Below are 17,760 nucleotides of genomic sequence, written 5' to 3' on the forward strand. Positions count from 1 at the left end.
GATTTACAGCGCTCTTCATTTCCGTTCACACATCAGTGTCAGGACTGGGGATTCAGGATACTGAGTTCTATTCGTGGCTCTGCCACAGATTTCCTGTGTAATCTTGGGCAAGCTGCTTATCCGTTCTGTAACTCACGTTTTGTATCTGGATAATTGGTATGGGGGCAGGGTGAAAGAGGATTGGGAATACTTGCCCACCTCAGACGTTGTTGAGGCTGAATTTTCTTGTTTGTAGAGCTCTTGAGAATTTTCAAATGGAAGGTGCTAGAGAAATGCAAACTATCAGTAGCAGTAATTCTAATGTTAGAGCAAATGAACTTTTAGCTTAAACACATTCTCCCTTCTAGTATTATGGTTGTGTTTGCTGGTTTGAAATTTAAAAAAAAATATATATAGGCTGCCAGGCACCCTTCAGTTTCTTGGTATTGATAAAGTTTTTCTTCTTTATTCTGGAGTCACCTCGTTTTTATGCCTAATAATTACTATAAAACTTGGTGGGTGCTCACAAGCACCCCAGATGAAAATTTTACTAAAATGAATGGTGCCTCCTTGTCTCAGGAGTTCACCTCTCTTTGGACACTGCTGAATACTACCTTGTAAAAGAGTACTTTTATCTCCTGATCTTAGGTATAAGCCTTCTAGAGAAGTGTGCATAACTTTTTTTTGTTCTTTAGAGAAGTAAAGTACCCATCCAAAGGTACTAGGTGCTTTTGACATGCATTTAAAAAAATCAAGTGCCAAATGCTGTTCCATCCCCATCCCCTCGCATTCTTTATTCTGTGTTTTTGTGTGTATGAGAGGTGTTTGGTTTGGGCCGGGGGAGGAACGTTAAATGGTAAAAACAGGTGTAGATTTCTGGTTCTTCACTGTCTTCCAACACACACCACTGATGGAGAATTATCATAAAACAAAGGAATTTGGGCGACCTTGCTAAAATATTGTCAGCTCATCACTGTGATTCTTGGAACAGCTTTAAAAGTTACCCCATATAATTATACTAAAAAGTCTTGATTGAAACCATTTAGCCCCTTAAGCTGCCCCCGTACTTTTTAATAGTATTATCTGTTTCCTTTTATTTAATAAATCTATTGGAATATTGTTCACTGGCCACAAGAGATCTAAAGTCATTGGTTGATTTCCAAACCCAGGTCTGAAAACAGCTTGATTTCTGAACATGCTTTGATTTATTGCTTAGGATGAAAATAAAGGCAAGACTCCTTCAGTCTCTGTTCTTGAAAACTTGTAAATAAAGGATATTATTATTTATTAATCTGAGTTTCAGCTCAGTGAAAATTGTTTTTGAAGCTACTTCTCAAATAGCTGGCAATATAGAGGATTGATTTACAACAGCTAAACTTTATTATAGTCTTTTTTATTATAGCCACAGTCTACATGGACAGGGACAGAATTTAGCCATTCTGATCTACTACATTGCTTAGAGGGACCGCTGTGAAGACACAAACTGCTTTCTATATCCAATTCACTACGTGCCCAACATGCTGCTGTCCCTTCACTTGAAGCTTATGCTACCCCAGAAAAAGGGATTTTGAAACAGAAACTGGCATGCAAAGGAGGACTGTCCGTTTAGGACTCTGTCAGGATGGTGCATTAACTTTCTGCACCAGCGTTTTGATGATTTGCTATCCTTTAGGTGGTGAATTGTCAGAAGTTTGTTATTAATTTAAGACAGCAGGGAGTGTCAACAACCCAATTTATTTGTCATTCCTGCCCTTTTCCTTTAACTCCTGTTGAGTGTGTTGCGGTACTGAGTGTAGAAAACAGCACCCATTTAGAAATTGACTTATTTATCCTGGGCTAATGAATAATTCATAAAGTGCCTTGTCAGTTCCCTTGTGTGTACTATGTGCTGGTTTCATGGCTTAGTTGGCCTAGTGGGTCAGGTCTTTTTTGGAAGCTGGGCTGAAAAATAGTTAACAGTAAGGACATGCTTTTAGTCACCACTGTCTTCTGTACCAATAATTTACATGAATAGAGCCCAGCCATGTAGAAGACTCAAGTCCTGTCTCAAGGGTTTCTAACTCTTAATGTATTAACATGGGTCTTGTGATTTTTTTAAATAAAGATTGTGAATTACCTCATAATTACACTATATTATTTACCTTTTCATTTGTTCTGCTTAATTTTGACTGAATTAAAATTACATGAGTATTTATGAAGGGATAGTTAAAGGCAGTAAAACTAGGAATTTCAGCAGTTTCTGCACACTCATTGTCTTGTATTTACAATACATTTAATGCTAAAAGACTTCTCATCTACAATTTGCTAAGAAGTAAAACAGCCAGTTGCTAGAGCTGTTGTCATAGCAACAATCTCTAACGGATAGGTTGATCATATTTAGCTTTTGTAGCCACAGAACACTGTTTAAACATCAGTTTGACAGATTTGCAACATTTTTCTTTAGATATAAATTGTGTTGGTGGTGGTAGGCGTTGGTCCTATTTAAAATATTTTACTGTAGGTGTGTGCTGTTAGATTTAACTGATCTACTTTCATTTAACAAGACTTTTGGGAACTTTGAACTTACAATATGTGATACTCAAGATTTAAGACCACTTTTGAAAGGGCTAAAAATAAGTCACAGTGCAGTAGACTAAGATTCTTGGCTGATTTTTACATCGAGTGTTGTGAACGCAAAATGTCAGTCTAGAAAATAGTATCAAACTGATACTTTATTTGGCATTAGTGCAAGTGATGGCAGACAGGGTAAAGGCTGTTAAAGGTGAACTCTTCGGGGTTTGTTGTGGATCATACATATTGTATAGATTAGTGGATTATTGCCTTTAAAAAGTTAACCTAGAGTTTTGTATTAGAGTGTTCAGTTAACATCAGGAAAACGTATCACTGGATTTCAGCATAAAAAAGTTCTGTTTTCACATTCATTGACTATAGTGGTGCTCATATTATCCTGAAGTGCTCTTTGTAGCTTTGAGCTGTTACAGAGTAGTTAAACTACCATATTGAAGTGGATATCTGAATTTGAACACCATTCTCTTGGTTTCTGGGTTAACTTATTTATTTGTTGCTATAATTGTTGTCCACATCATCCTGATACTAAGGAATGATTTAAACTTGAATCATTTTGGCTGCCAGAGTGCAAACAAATATAAAATATGAAACGTAAAATATTTACTGCTGAATAGTTTGTGGTGCTTTTTTGGCCTTGTTATCCTTCTATTCTTCGTATTTGTTTGCATTCAACTAGGAATAACAGAAGTCTCCCAAGGGATTTATTGACACATCTGAGTTGGGCACTTAATGGAAGAAAAATTATGGAATATTGATTTAAAGAAGAGTTCAGATCAGACCAAGTCTTAAACATCTACCTTTCCTTCCTATTTTTGAACACTTGTTTGCCAGGGTTACTAGTTAAAATGTACCATAGCAACAGGAAAGCAACTCTCATGTTAGGGTTGTGTGCTTCTTCACTTCAAATAACCCACAGTAGTTTTCATTAAATATCTTGCCGGACTGTATGGTGGAGGGAAAGATACTCTCTTTCACCTTCCAAACTTGCTTCAAACCCAGCCCAGTTTAGTTAGTGACCAAAGGACTTACGTAGCTGGTTGGCCTATATGAAATCAGCTTATGGTGTTCTGCCATCTGCTAATGGAAGGTGTCAGAAACATCTCGTAATTGACACCATTGTTGGTATACGTAATAGAGAAGCTAGCAACTGTGATGGGTATGGATTTTAGCTATTCCTAGACATGACTTTCACCAGAGCAAGGTTATGAAATGTTTGGGGCAATGGAGTAGTTTGTACTGTTACTGCTTGTAGTTTTACTTGGTCTATGGAGAGAGAACTCCAGTTATCCCTGCTGTCAGTCTGGCACTCTTCACATGCGCTCAGTTAAACTCATTTGCAATTTATTTCTACCATACAGTTTCCTCATAAATGCAAAATAAATGGATTAAAGAGTTAACAGAATGCTGCCTTTTGTAAATAGGGATTTCCTGTTCATAATTAATGTCCATTTCTGTATTTCAGGCAAAGTCGTGCATTTGTCACATGTGTGGTGCCCACCTGAACAGACTCCACTCTTGCCTCTATTGTGTCTTCTTTGGCTGTTTTACAAAGAAACATATTCACGAGCACGCGAAGACAAAACGACACAACTTAGGTGAGCCATCCTTCTGGAATCCGTCACTAGTCCTTGTAACCCAATGTATATTTGTTTGTTTTTTCTGGGCTTCAATCTTTGTGGCATATATCAGTAATTTGCTCATTAGATGGGAAGGTCCATCTAAAGTTTGCCTGGACTAGATCTCTTGAACTATTTTAAACTCAGTGTAGCTTAAACTCTATTTGTTTATGTTTTCATTGCAACATAGTTTCATTCCGTGTTGTAATTTAACTTTCCATGATTGCAACTTCTTATTTCAACTCATCTTTCTGGGCTAAAAAGATGTAGAAAAAAATTAAAGGAAAAAAGCCCTGTTATAACTGTTCTTGATTTTAAGTTTATGCTTGGTTTTTTTATTGCTATTTCAGTTTTTAATTTTTAATTTTTTGAATTAATATAAACGTGATCTTCTCACATTTTAAAACAAAATGTCAAATCAATATTTATCATTGCTTCCACAGTGAACATTAATGTGGTTATGTTCAGAAAAATTAGTCTGTTACATTAAAAACAAAACAGGTTTCTGCAGTTCTGTCCTTGCATGTTTTTAGTCATGTAATTAGATTAACAACAAGAATATTGTTCAGCTGCAGTCAGAAGTATAAAGCTGATAGTAGAAGAGCTTTCTCTCATTCCGCTTCAATAGCATCAGCATAATGCTCAGATTCTTCTTTGAATACTTACTCATGTCCATTCCAATGTAGGTGTGCACTCGTCCTGAGCAGTTCCTTGTCCAATCACAAATGCACCATCCACCCAGACATTTTGAAGGACGTTTTCCAGAGGTGGGGAACTCCCCAGATCAGTTTGTGACAGACACAACTAAAAGTGTCTGCAGTTCTGTTCCTTTCTGAACCATAGCTTTGGCTCACTCATGGACACATTTCTCCTCCCTTAGAGAGACCGTCTCTACTATGCATCCCCCTCCATTCCTCTCGTACACAAGTTCCTGCTGAAGGTCAGAAAGGAAGGAACTAGCCTGATCCTGATAGTCTCAGCCTGGTCTCGCCAGCACTGGTTCACCACTTTTCTGGACCTTTCATTCGAAATACCAATCAACCTACCTCTGTTTCTGAATCTCATGTCCCAGGATCATGGACTCTTTCATCACCCGAATCTCGACTCCCTTCATCTCACTGCCTGGAAGCTGTATAGCTGAACCCCTTGGAGCTTGCATGCTCTGGTTCAAGAATTTGTTCTAGGGAGCAGAATGCCATCCACCAGGACCACGTATCTGGCAAAGTGGAAAAGGTTCTCAATCTGGTCAGCGCAGAAAGGGTCTTGCCCATGCAATCATCAGTACCGTGTATTCTGGACTATTTGCTACACCTGAAGCAGCAAAGGGCTATTTGTGTCCTCGATTAGAGTCCACTTGGCTATGATTTCGGCTTTTCACCCATGGGTGAATGGGCAGGTACATCTTTGCAAACTTGATCTGTAGTCACTTTCTCAAGGGGCTGTACAGACTGTACCCACAGGTGAGACAGCCTATCCTGCCCTGGGACCTCAACCTGGTATTCTCAAGGCTCACCAGTCCCCCATTCAAGCCCTTGGCAACATGTGCTTTACTCTACTTGTCCTGGAAGGTGGCCTTCCTGGCCATCACCTCGACCAGAAGGATCTTGGAGAATAGGGCCCTTATTTGAGAAGCTCCATACATGGTCTTCAAGGCCAAGGTCCAACTGCGCCCTCTCCCAGCCTTCCTCCCAAAGGCGGTGTCACAATTCCACAATAGCCAGTACATTTTTATCATGGTCTTCTACCTGAAGCCATATGCCAACAGGCAGGAACAGAGACTTCATTCACTAGATGTCAGGCAAGTGCTTGCCTTCTACATAGAAAGGACTAAATTGTTTCAGAAAACTATTCAGCTTTTCATGGTGGTGGCAGACAGGATGAGAGGTCTCTCAGTCTCAGCCCAGAGAATGTCATTGTGGATCACTTCTTGTATCTGTACATGCTACGACCTGGCAAAAGTCCCTGCTCCAGCCCTGATGGCACATTCCACAAGGGCAGAAGAGTCTTCAGCTCCATTCATGGCACGGGTTCCCATCCAGGACATCTGTAGAGCGGCAATGTGGTCTTCAGCCCATGCTTTTGTAATTCACTGTGCCATCACTTAGCAGGCCAGAGAGGATGCTGGATTCGGCAGAGCGGTGCTACAGTCTATTTGTTAATGAACTTTGAACCTTCCTCCTATATCTGCTTGGGGAGTAACTTACATTGGAATGGAAATGAGCAAGCACTGGAAAAAGAAAAAACAGTTATTAACCTTCTGTAACTGTTGTTCTTCAAGATGTGTAACTTGTGTCCATTCCAACACACACACACACACACACCCCCATCTTAGATCTTAGTCCCTCTGTTGGAGTTAGCTGGCAAGAAGGAACTGAGGGGACGGTGGGGAGCAGGGCCCTATATACCGATGCTATGAAGGTGTGACTCCAGGGGGCACCAGAGCCATTTTCATGGATTTCCCAGAGGGGAAAACTTTCCGGCAGTGGTGCTCGGGGTGAGCACACACCTACATTGGAACGGACAGGAGCAACACATCTTGAACAGTTACGGAAAGTTAGTAACCCTTTTTTCTGCAGCCTTCGCTGTTGCGTGACCTAGAAGACTAAAAGAATCTACTCTTACTTTGAGATAAGTTGTGTTTGTAATCATGATAGTTAAGAATGTTGTTTTGATTTTGTAAATTGAGTGAATATAATGTAGGAGCATCAAGATCAAACCTTTTTGGGTTAATTTTCTGACTATAACCACTAGATGACCTTCTAACTAGATGATCTCCTGAGGTCCCTTCTGACTCTAATCTTCTATGGTGGTTTAATTCTAAAAATGGTTTATTTTTATGCCCTCTTTCCCAAATAAAAAGATGTAATTTTAGTCCAAATGAATTGGATTTCCGGCAACTCTTAAATCCATTTGAACAAAACTTTCTGAAAAAGTAAGGCAATGGAAAATCAGTTTTTTAGATGCTTTAACCTGAAGTCTCAGTGAATTTGGCACATTTAAGATTGGTTTGTAACCCTGCATTTTCCCCTTTTATTAACATAGGCTGAAAGAAAGAGAGAACATTATGAGGACAAAGGAAGTCCAGATAGCCCATGGGGAAACAAGACCCAGTGGTCTGCTCCACCATTAAATTTTCTAGACATATTGGACTGTGAAGTTACTGCAGTTTTCCCTAACCCACAGTTGCGTCCATTCTGTTAGAAGCGTGCGTTGCAATGACATACTATTCTCTTGAAACAGGACTAGCCTAAAAAGAAGTCCTTTGCCTTACGTTTACCTTACTTCATTTAGACCAAGAAACTAACTTGTTAGACACAACCTGACTAATTGACGCTGAGTGTTGAATCTCAGTATCTAGATTTCAGCAGACTAATACAATGCATGGCCAGCTGCTTTTTGGCAACGGTAAAAAAAAATAGGGATTTTTTTAGAATCTGGGACTTTCATGTTGTGCAGTTTACCTTGTTAATAAAGCACCAGCAAAACTGATACACTCCTCATTGATTCTGACATTTTCTGTTTGCAAAGTGAATTTTTGTTTTTTAAAGAAAAAAGAATACTGAGTTCTCCTGGATCCGTAGTGGCATTTCTGTATTTATCAGAAGAGCATAGCTTTACAAGTAGCATTATCTTCTATAACTGTCCTTATTCTTTAGGATTTAAGTATTTTTCTTCAAGAAAAGAGGCAGATTTAGGGAGCAGAGATTAGCTGTGGAGGCATGCAAAAAGTGCTAACACCCTTGCATAACCATATGTTTAATACATGTGATTATCTGACAAAATTGTAGTTTTATTTGAGTTAGCTGACATTATAAGGAAATAAAGCTAGAATTGCACTATAACTCAAAGATGGGTAGAACCTCTTCGTTGTAATTAATGGGTATTAAAAAAAATGATTTTGAATGTTTTGTATTTGCTATTAGAGAGACAAGGTGGGTGAGGTATTACCATTTATTGGACCATCTTCTGTTGGTGAGGGAGACACGCATTGGAGCTTACACAGAGCCCCCGGGAGCATAAAATAATTGAAATTGAGAATATTTCCTGTAACACAATCCCATAAACAACTCTTTAAAAGAATTTTACAAATGGTATCCCAAGATAACACATAACTATTTAATATCATATCCTTAACTTGCTGTATCCCAAATTACTATATAGGATTACTAGTTGAGGGAGAAGGAAATTAAAATGTAGAGGCAATGGAGAAAAGAAGTTTTTTGCTAAAATTCTAAATTAGATAATAAGACAAAGGGATGGATACTTGATGGCTGTTCCAGTTGGTATGAGCTATGCAGGGTAAAGGCTTGAGCATCAGTGGTGAGGGGAAGGGACAGAGAAGAATTGAGGAAACTCTTCCTAAAAGATCAGAAAGAGGCACATGGGGTGGACTGAGCAACTCCAGAGAGTTGTTAATTGAAAATTAAAAAAAAAACTACATGTAGACCTAGAAAACACAGGCAGACAATAATGAATTGACCATCTAGAGTCTTGAAGTCAATCTTTTAAATAAATAAAACAATGGCTGCTTACTTTTCTTAAAGTCAAAACTGATGGAATCAAGCTAGAAAGGCCTAATTGAATAGGACCATCACCTTGGGGCAAAAGAATAAGATCCTGTACAGCTGTTATAAGGATCTTTATGTAGTACAATAAACTAAACATCCTGGAATCTGCAAGAATGATCAAAGATTTAAAAGGAGAGCATAAATCAGGATCATATATCAAATCATATCCCTTGAGTTCAATAGGAATGTGCTATATTTACAAAAGTAGGAAGATCCTTCACTCCACAAACATCAGATTCATTCTTCCATACCTAACCACTTTGATGACAGAATGTTTTTCTCTTTCCCTCCAGCAAACGATAAAGTATTGAACATTCCAGCAGCCGAACAATCTACACGAGTTCTAAAAACCAAACTGTGACTTACAGAAAACATTTTGTTTTAAAAATAACTTCTGCTGCTGCATCCTTAACTTCCTTCTTACTGCAAAATGCTGTGCATATGCTTCGAGAGAGTGAGTGTGTGTGCATGCACACGTGCGTATATAGACACACACAATGCTTAGTGTTTGAGAGAAAATTCAGGTGTGGCTGACAAAGGCTTCTTTATGTTTTCCTATAATGGTAATGTTGAAAATATTTGGTTTTGTATACACATATATAGTTTGATTTTTAGGTTTCCTCATTCAGTTGTTAAGTCACTCTGAGTATGTAAGTGTTATCACTGCAACTAGCAAAGTGATGTTGGACATGATTACAATTGGTTTTTCATGAGGCACGATATAGAGAAGCAAGCGGGTCCAGTTCTCCTAGGAATCACTTATATATTACAATGATGTGTGCCATTGAAAGCCCCAAGATAGAACACATTTCTATAAAATGTTACTTGGGTTTTATTTTATTTTTTGAAGTCCCCCAACCCTAAAAGAAACAAGAATAGTAATTCAGAAACTGGAGACCAGATTTTTTGCATGGACTCTTTGTTTCGTTTGCACAGCGCCTTCCATGATAGGATCCTGGTCCATGAGTACGACTCCTGGGTGCTATGGTAACACAGATGATGATGATGATGATGATAAACTGCATTCTTTGTATTAAGCCATTTTGCTAACTCACATGGACACAAATTATAGCTACAATCTTTGCTAATAGAGTAGAAAATTTACTCCAATATTATAGTGGAACAAGTGTGTCTTATAAAAGCTAGAAATAATTTGATACAGAATTTGAACAATGGCAGCAGATACTCTATGCAATATATGGACTTCTCAGTTGAGAAATGGTGTCATGTCTTCCCCATTTACTTTGATAAGAGGAACAGGACAAGAATGACCACATTATCTTTACTGTTTGAAGTGATGCTAGAACCACTTATTACATAAATAATATTTCACATACTTGAATAAATACCTAGATTTATCTGGGTATTGGCATTCCAATTTACATTAAAAATACAAAAGATAAGTAATGAAATGCTAACTTCACAGATAAAAGCAGATTTCATAAGATGGGTCAGCCTTACTGAGTCATGTGAGAAGAATTTGATTAAAAATGAACAAGGTTGCCCAGAGTTTTTAATAGACAAATGTTTCCTAATAGATTTAAATAAATATTTTTATTAAACAGAATTAAAGCATTTTATTCTTAGAGATAGAAGAGGCTTTATTTTCCCCACATTAAATTTTGTGTTTGGTCAGCGCACTTGGAGTATTCACCTAAACTGAAAATAAGATACCACAGTTGTAATTTGATTCAAATTTAGCAGTGTTTTGCATATCAAACCTATTTAGGAGACTTACTATCTTGTGCAACAACCAAATACCTTGAAAGGCTTAAGAACCCTCTACAAATCTGGAAGCATATTTTAAAGGGGGAAAATAAAGCAAAATAAAAATACCCCTTACTATGACTATCTAAACTAATCAGTAACCCTAATTTTCCTATAGGAATGAATAGTCCATTATATTAAAAATGGCCACAAAAACATTTCATTGTTAAGCTTTTCTTACAGAAAATAGCATTATTTATTTAGAAAATCAAGAAAGCAATAATATCAAGATGTCACACCCCTTATTACTTGCAGGCAGAACACTTTTAATGAAATAACATTATTTTGTAATAAAAAATCTATCCACTGGAAAATGTTTTTTATATCTCAGCGTGATATAAAGTATTAAAAATAATGAATACAAAAATTGTTCATGTACTGTACCAAAGTGAGAAAAAAGCCAGAACATTGCCAATTGCACAGGACTCTTCAAAGGTATTTAAAAACTTTCACACATTAACAAGTAATGCCCATGGGGAATCTTACATAAATTATGTGTATCACCATATTTTATAACCTATGATTTTAACACCAGATATTTATTCTTTTATTTAAAAAGAACGTTCTGTTAGGTCCGGTTGTGTATACGTTTGCTATTTGCAGAATCAAAACTGGCTCAAATTTTGTTTTGTAATGGAAGTTATTTTTCATGTAGATATTTCTTGAGATGATGATGTGCTTCTTGGTAAAATGAGATAGAAAGATTAATAAAATATGCAAGCGTATGACAGTCTTTCTTGACCTTGTAATAACCATTCTCTAAACCACTGAATCCACAGCAACAATCTCTACTTATAGTAGGGAGAAACTATTATCTGCCCATGAACAAATCACATTTTGCTTCCTAGAAGACAAGGAAACTTTTGAAGACCAATAGTCTTTTGTGCTATAACTTCAGAAATCAGCCTATTGATTTAGTGTTTCTTACTGAAGAAAGTTGGTTTAAAATACTGGATCATTCATATCCGTCTCATTTCTTCTTTTAGGCAGATGTCATAAGGAAGATTAATTTAGGATCTCGACGTCCCAAGTCACATGTGTATTAACTATTGCAAACGGGTGCTGGAACTCGGGGGCACTGGGGTGTAGGAGCACCCCCTGGCTGGAAGTGGTTTCCATCATATGCAGGGTTTACAGTTTCGTTGAGTGGCTTTCAGGACCCCCACTATAAAAATTGTTCCAACGCCACTGATTGTAAATATTTTTTTGTAAGGGCAACCAAATTTATAAACAAAATTTTAAAGTGAGAGCAATATGGAAATGTATCTGTGATTAATACGATGCTGCTAGTCTTTTGTTGATTGAAGTGGTTGTAATTCTGTGTGAAGATACGCAGGAAGTTGTCAGTGTTATCTGAAGCATTGAGAGCTGGGATATAGGGAAACTCTAGAGAAGAGAGTTGCGATAGAATGAGGAGAGAAATACTGAACTACAGTAAAGGTATGTTTGAGGCATTTAGGGTAGCATTTTTAGGCCATGGTACAGTGATGATAGGCATATTTTCTGCAGTGAAAGAGAAGAAAATAGGTTCAGAGTTGGGGGTGATGCCAAATTTAGAGATTTGGGAGGTAAGAGAGGAGGTAGAGGGGATAGAATTGTGCTTGAGGACTCTTCTGTTGCCCAAGAGAAGCATATCAGTCTGTCAGGGTGTGTTTAATCTGAGAGAATTTTAAAGTTGGTGATAAGCCCAAGCTTAGATAACCACCATCGGAGCAGCAGTATAGATTGCTGTCATAATCTATATGTGAAGGTTTGTATGTGTCTTTTGTATACAGAAGACTCGGAACTACAATGCTAAATGAAGGATGTCATTAACTTCTCTGAATTTTGTGAGCTTTTCTACAGGTAGTAGGTGTAATATATATTATTTTGAAAATGTCCAAATGTTTGAGAAGAGCAGGTATTTTTAAAACTGTTTAAAAGGCACTGTGTATGTAGCAAGTTGCTGCTGATTATTCTGGAAATCTTAACTTTTCAGATCTGTGATGCAGAATGCTGAAGTTGTTGGTATCCCTAACTAAATACATCTTCTATTTTAGGGTATTATCTTGTTTATCAACTATTATTGCAGCTAATGGTGCTCTCCAGTAGGAGACCAGTGCCAAAGAGATAATACAGTAGGCCACTGCCCAAGGGCATACATAGACCATAGACAAAAGGGGAGAGGTGAGTTTAACACAAGATAGAATTAAGAGTGGTTATTCAGATCTGTATTATCCCAGTGAAGGGTTCTGTTGCTGTTGTATACAGTGGCACAGTCATACACAAACATCTTAAGTATAAAGACATTTGAACACTTCAGAAATTCAGAGGGCACGACAGGCTTGTTGGCTTCTAAATTCTGAAGACTGATTTTTTTAGAAATGCCCTTTTCAGTGTTTAGTTTTGCAATTACAGATGAAAACCACTGAAAATGTTCTTTAGCTGTACTTTTGGCTGTTGCTACTGCTACTGTTTCCATGGGAAAAGGCATCTGATCAGCAAAAATTGGTTATATGCTTAACTTCAAAACAAATAGGAATTATTTTAAAGCACTTAAGCCACAGCTATACTACAGGCACTATAGCAGCATAGCCATGGCACCATAACTGTGCCAGTGTAACCCCATCTGCAGCGACAGAAGGAGTTTATCTATCCCTGTAAGAATACCACTTCCCCAATCCCTAGTAGCTAGGTTCATGGAAGCATTCTTCCTTGGATGCAGACGTTGGAGGTTAGGTCATCATAGCTTTGGTGCTCTGAGATGTAGATTTTTCACACCCTGGGGTCCCCTAGCTATGTCTACCCACGTTTTAAGTGTAGACCAGGCTTTAGGGACTTTTTGTGAGCCCGTCTCCATGGAGACTAGCAGGAATTGCAGACTTAATCATAGTTCTAAAGTTGTGAAGATTTCAGCTGCAACAGACATCTGAGCACTGAAAATTGTTTTTGCAAATAGCACCCACGATCTTCAGGAGCCCACAGGATCATAGCACTTTAAAATGTATTTCTTACTATATCTGTTACCCATTTCCTCTAGGCATTATGAATTGGACTATGAAGTCCTGACCAGTGGTTATAGCGATACCTCTACTCTGACCTTGCCTGCCAATCTAATGCCTCATTTGACAATACTGTACTTAATTTAATACATTCTGTGTCTGCTTATATACAGATAAACAAGCGATAAGACTGTAAAGCAAAAGAAATTCTGCCTTTTATCATTTTCTGCATTGCATTATGTTTAGCATAGCGAAAACTAATAGCATAATAATGTGATAAGTTATTATTTCCATTAGGCAGCGCATTACTGGTGCAATACACAATTTTTGTGCAGATGAAAGACCTTTAAAAGCTGTTTAAGGGACACCCACCACTGACCTCCTTAGGAAGTGGAAGTTCCTTAAGATGGTATTTTAAAGACCTTTTTTTCCTGTGGAAGACAATATCACTGTTTTATGATGCATCTTCGAATGAAAACTTTTTTCTTTTTTTTTTTTTTTTTTTTAAAAAGAATGAATAGCCATGAGGGTGTGCATCAGGGGTAGCACCACCAAAGATAGCCCCAGAAATGGTGCATGAAAAGCGGAGGAGTTGTCAAATAATTAAAATGGCAGAACTCTGTCTTGCTCTTTGAGGAATTTGGGAAATCAATCCTGTAAGGTTAATAGAGTAGACCTCTAATTATTGAAATTCAGCTGTTCAAGAAAAATGATTCGTCTTCTAGTGCTTGCTCATGTCCATTCCACTATAGGTGTGTGCACGCCTCCGTGCACTGTTACCCAGTACTTTTTTCCCCTTAGCAGATCCCGTAGGGCCAGCTCCGGCGCCCTCTGGGGCCCTGTGCACATGTCGCAGAATATGAGGCGCTGCAGGCCCTACGCCCCCTCAGTCCCTTCTTTCCGCCCGTGACGGTGCTGGAACTAGCCTTGCCCTCAGCAAGTGTTATTCCCCTTGTTTGGACTTATTTATTGTTCTAAGTTAGTTTTAGTTAATTCAAGCCATGTGCTTCCTGCAGGAAGGCCTTCCCGCTCAGTGACCCCCACGACCGCTGCCTTAAGTGCTTGGGGGAAGCCCACAGAAAAGAGAAGTGTAGGATCTGCAGGGCTTTTAAACCGAGGACTCAAAAGGACCGAGAAATCTGGTTGAAAGCCCTATTGATGGAGGCAGCGCTCCGCCCGTCGTCTGAGCCAGCCCGCTCCACCTTGGCACCGAGCATGACCTCGGTACAGAGCGCACTGCTGGCACCGGCCTCTACTCAGCACCGCGCAACATCATTGGCACCCAAGAGAAGGAAGCAATGTGCCTGCCGTTGGTATGGGCAGGGTCGAGTACGGAGATGCACCGGACCTGGCCCGTTGAGTCTTCTCTGGTGCCTGCATCTCCGGTCAGGGAGCCTTCCCTGACTCCTGGGAGTGGGAGAGTGCCTCTGCTGACGCTGTCGATACCAGAGGCTTTTCAGGCGGCAAGAGCCTTGTTGGCCTTGCCTACGCCACCTCTGCCGCCCCCCTTCCCCCCGCCAAGGGAGAAGGGGTCGGTGTCACAGGGGAAGCCCACGTTGGGTCCCCCTGAATGTCGGTGGAGATCCCCGGTATGGGGAGGAAGATCTCCTGCCGGATGGTCTCCGAGGGTAGAGCAGAGTCGCTCCCCCAGCAGTCGTTCCGGGTCGGCATCATTGAGCCAACCTGCTCCAGCACAGGACGTGGAGTCTCCCTCTCAGTGCCAACTTCGATCCCTGGCACCGGAGGCAGTTCATGCCAGGAGGCAGCACCGGTCGAGGTCTTCCAGGCGGCACTAGGACAGCTCCCATTCCAGATCCCTGGCACCAAGGAGTTTGCCCGCACCAAGGCGGCGCAGAACCCGGTCGTCATCAGAGGACTCTGCACCGCACAGTCCATGATGTGGAACCTGGTCACCGGAGTCTGGCTCGGCACCAAGGAGTTCAGAGCGGCGCCGACCTCGGTCACCAAAGGTGTCTGCAGGGCCACAAGGCAAGCAGCAGCGGAAGTCATCGGTACCGAGATGACACTCTGGTACCTCTAGTTCTTTGGAGCGCACCTCTGTTCATCAACACCGTTTGCGATGATGGAGGCAGTCCTCGTCGTCCTCCAGGTCGGAGGCATTGAGAGGGCAGTCCCCGGCATGGAAGGGTGCCCGGGACCGAGGACGTACACAGCGCCGCCGGTCCAGTGACTTGGAGTCTCCCAGGGGGGACAGTCGTCGGGAGAGCTGACGTCCCCACAAAGCGTCATAGCCTGTGGCACAGTCGGCCCTGGGTCAGTGGACGCAACAATGACCTTATTGGGCCCCATGGAATATCCAGATGGGGCTGGAGCCCCAATCCATTATGTCATCTGGGGTGCACTCCGTGCCTCTGGCACAGGAGAAGGCCCGTAGACACCACTCCTCGCCCGAGGAGTTGGACCACATGGAGGGACCCTTCACCAGGAAGGGGGCGTACCCGCAGGACGTGCCTCAGCAGTCTTCTTCCTCCTCCCCGGATGAGGCAGTCTCCCAGGACCACTTGGCGCCACTGGAGGATTTCAGGGCGAACCAGGAGCTGCTCAAGATGGTGCCTCCAACTTGGGGCTGGAGGTGAAGGAGTTAGAAAAGGCTGAAGATAGCCTCTTTAATGTGCTGACAGTGGCTGCCCCAGTGAGAGTGGCCCTCCCAGTCCACAAAAGGGTCCTTAAGATTGTAAAGGCCCCGTGGCAGATCCCTTCCTCCGTCGCCCCTATGTCAAAGGTGGCTGAGAAGAAATACTATGTCCCGGCTGAGGGGTTTGAGTATTTGTTCACTCACCCCGCCCCGGGAACCCTGGTGGTGGTTGCGGCTAACCAGTGAGACTGGCAAGGTCAGCCAGGGTCCGCTCCCAAGAACGAAGACAATAAGAAGCTGGACTTGTATGGGAGAAAGGCTTGCTATGGAATAAACCTGCAGTTCAGGATTGCCAACCATCAGGCCCTTCTGGACATATATAATTTCAACCTGTGGGACTCCCTCAGGTGGTTCACGGAGGCCCTGCTCCAGGACCAGGCTGCAGACTTTAGCACCATCATGGAGGAAGGAACCACGGTAGCTAGAGCAGCGTTCCAGACGTCCTGTGACGCTGCTGACTCGGCGGGCAGGGCCATAGCCTCCACCATCTGTATGAGAAGGTGCTCGTGCCTGCAATCCTCGGGCCTGTCCCAGGAGGTGCAGCAGTCTATTCAGGACCTCCCCTTCGATGGGTTGGCCGTATTCTCCGACCAGACAGATGCGAAGTTGCACAATTTGAAGGACTCCAGGGCCACGTTTTGCTCCCTTGGCCTGTACACGCTCCAGTTTTCCAGGCGTCAGTCACGGCCCTAGGCACAGCAGCAGCCAAGGCCTCCACCCAGGCCTTTTCGACCCTATAGAAATAGGGATAAGAATAGGGGATTTAGATGGAGAAATCTGCTCCCCAGCTCATCCTTAGCTCCCCAGAAGGGGCCCCCCAGGAGGTCAGGCAACCAGAGGAGACAATTTTGATGGTGTGCTTGAGGGTGGCGCCCCAACTGCTCTCCTGGATCCACACTGCCCCTTTCTAAACAGGTTACGGCCCCTCTATCCTGAATGGGCAAAGATCACTTCGGACCGTTGGGTCCTTGGGATAGTTTCAGGGGGCTATGCCCTACATTTTACATCTACCCCCTCCAACAACCCTCCTCCTCTGTCTCTCTTCAGGGACCCCTCTCATGAGCAGCTCCTCTTACAGGAGATAGAGACCCTCCTCAGTCTGGGAGCGGTGGAAATGGTTCCTCAAGGCAGAAGGGGGTAGGGGTTCTATTCGAGGTACTTCCTCATCCCCAAGGCGAAGGGGTGTCTGAGACCCATATTAGACCTGTGTTGTCTAAACAAATATGTCAAACGACTCAGGTTTTGCATGGTCTCCCGAGCCTCCATAATCCCTTCCCTAGATCCAGGAGACTGGTTCGCCACCCTGGACCTCAAGGACGCATACTTTCATGTGTCTATCCTCCCCAGACACATGTGTTTTCTCCATTTCATGGTGGCTGGATCCCGCTACCAGTTTACAGCCCTACCTTTTGGCTTATCTTCGGCTCCAACGGTGTTCACCAGGTGCATGGCAGTAGTGGCTGCCCACCTGAGACGAAAGTGTGTGCAAATTTTTCCTTATCTAGACAATTGGCTGATCAGGGACATGTCCAGGTCCCAAGTGCAGGAGAGCGTGACCCTCACTTGCTCCACGTGCAGCAGGCTGGGACTGGTCATAAACGAGCAGAAGTCCACACTAACCTCAC

General features: G+C 41.7%; 1 protein-coding gene across 3 annotated transcripts in view; it reads left to right on the forward strand.

Moving 5' to 3' along the window:
* USP22 (ubiquitin specific peptidase 22) overlaps positions 1-17,760 on the forward strand; it is a 190,537-nt gene that overhangs the window by 77,924 nt on the left and 94,853 nt on the right. For all 3 annotated transcript variants that reach the window (XM_067534089.1, XM_067534088.1, XM_067534087.1), the window contains exon 2: positions 4,010-4,142. In XM_067534089.1, coding sequence (XP_067390190.1) covers positions 4,010-4,142 — 133 coding nt within the window. The remainder of the gene's footprint in view (positions 1-4,009; positions 4,143-17,760) is intronic.

Source organism: Emydura macquarii, unplaced genomic scaffold (genome assembly GCF_026122565.2).
Source record: "Emydura macquarii macquarii isolate MOO-44397 ecotype Brisbane River unplaced genomic scaffold, CSIRO-AGI_Emac_v2 contig_3390, whole genome shotgun sequence".
NCBI classification, from domain to species: domain Eukaryota; kingdom Metazoa; phylum Chordata; order Testudines; family Chelidae; genus Emydura; species Emydura macquarii.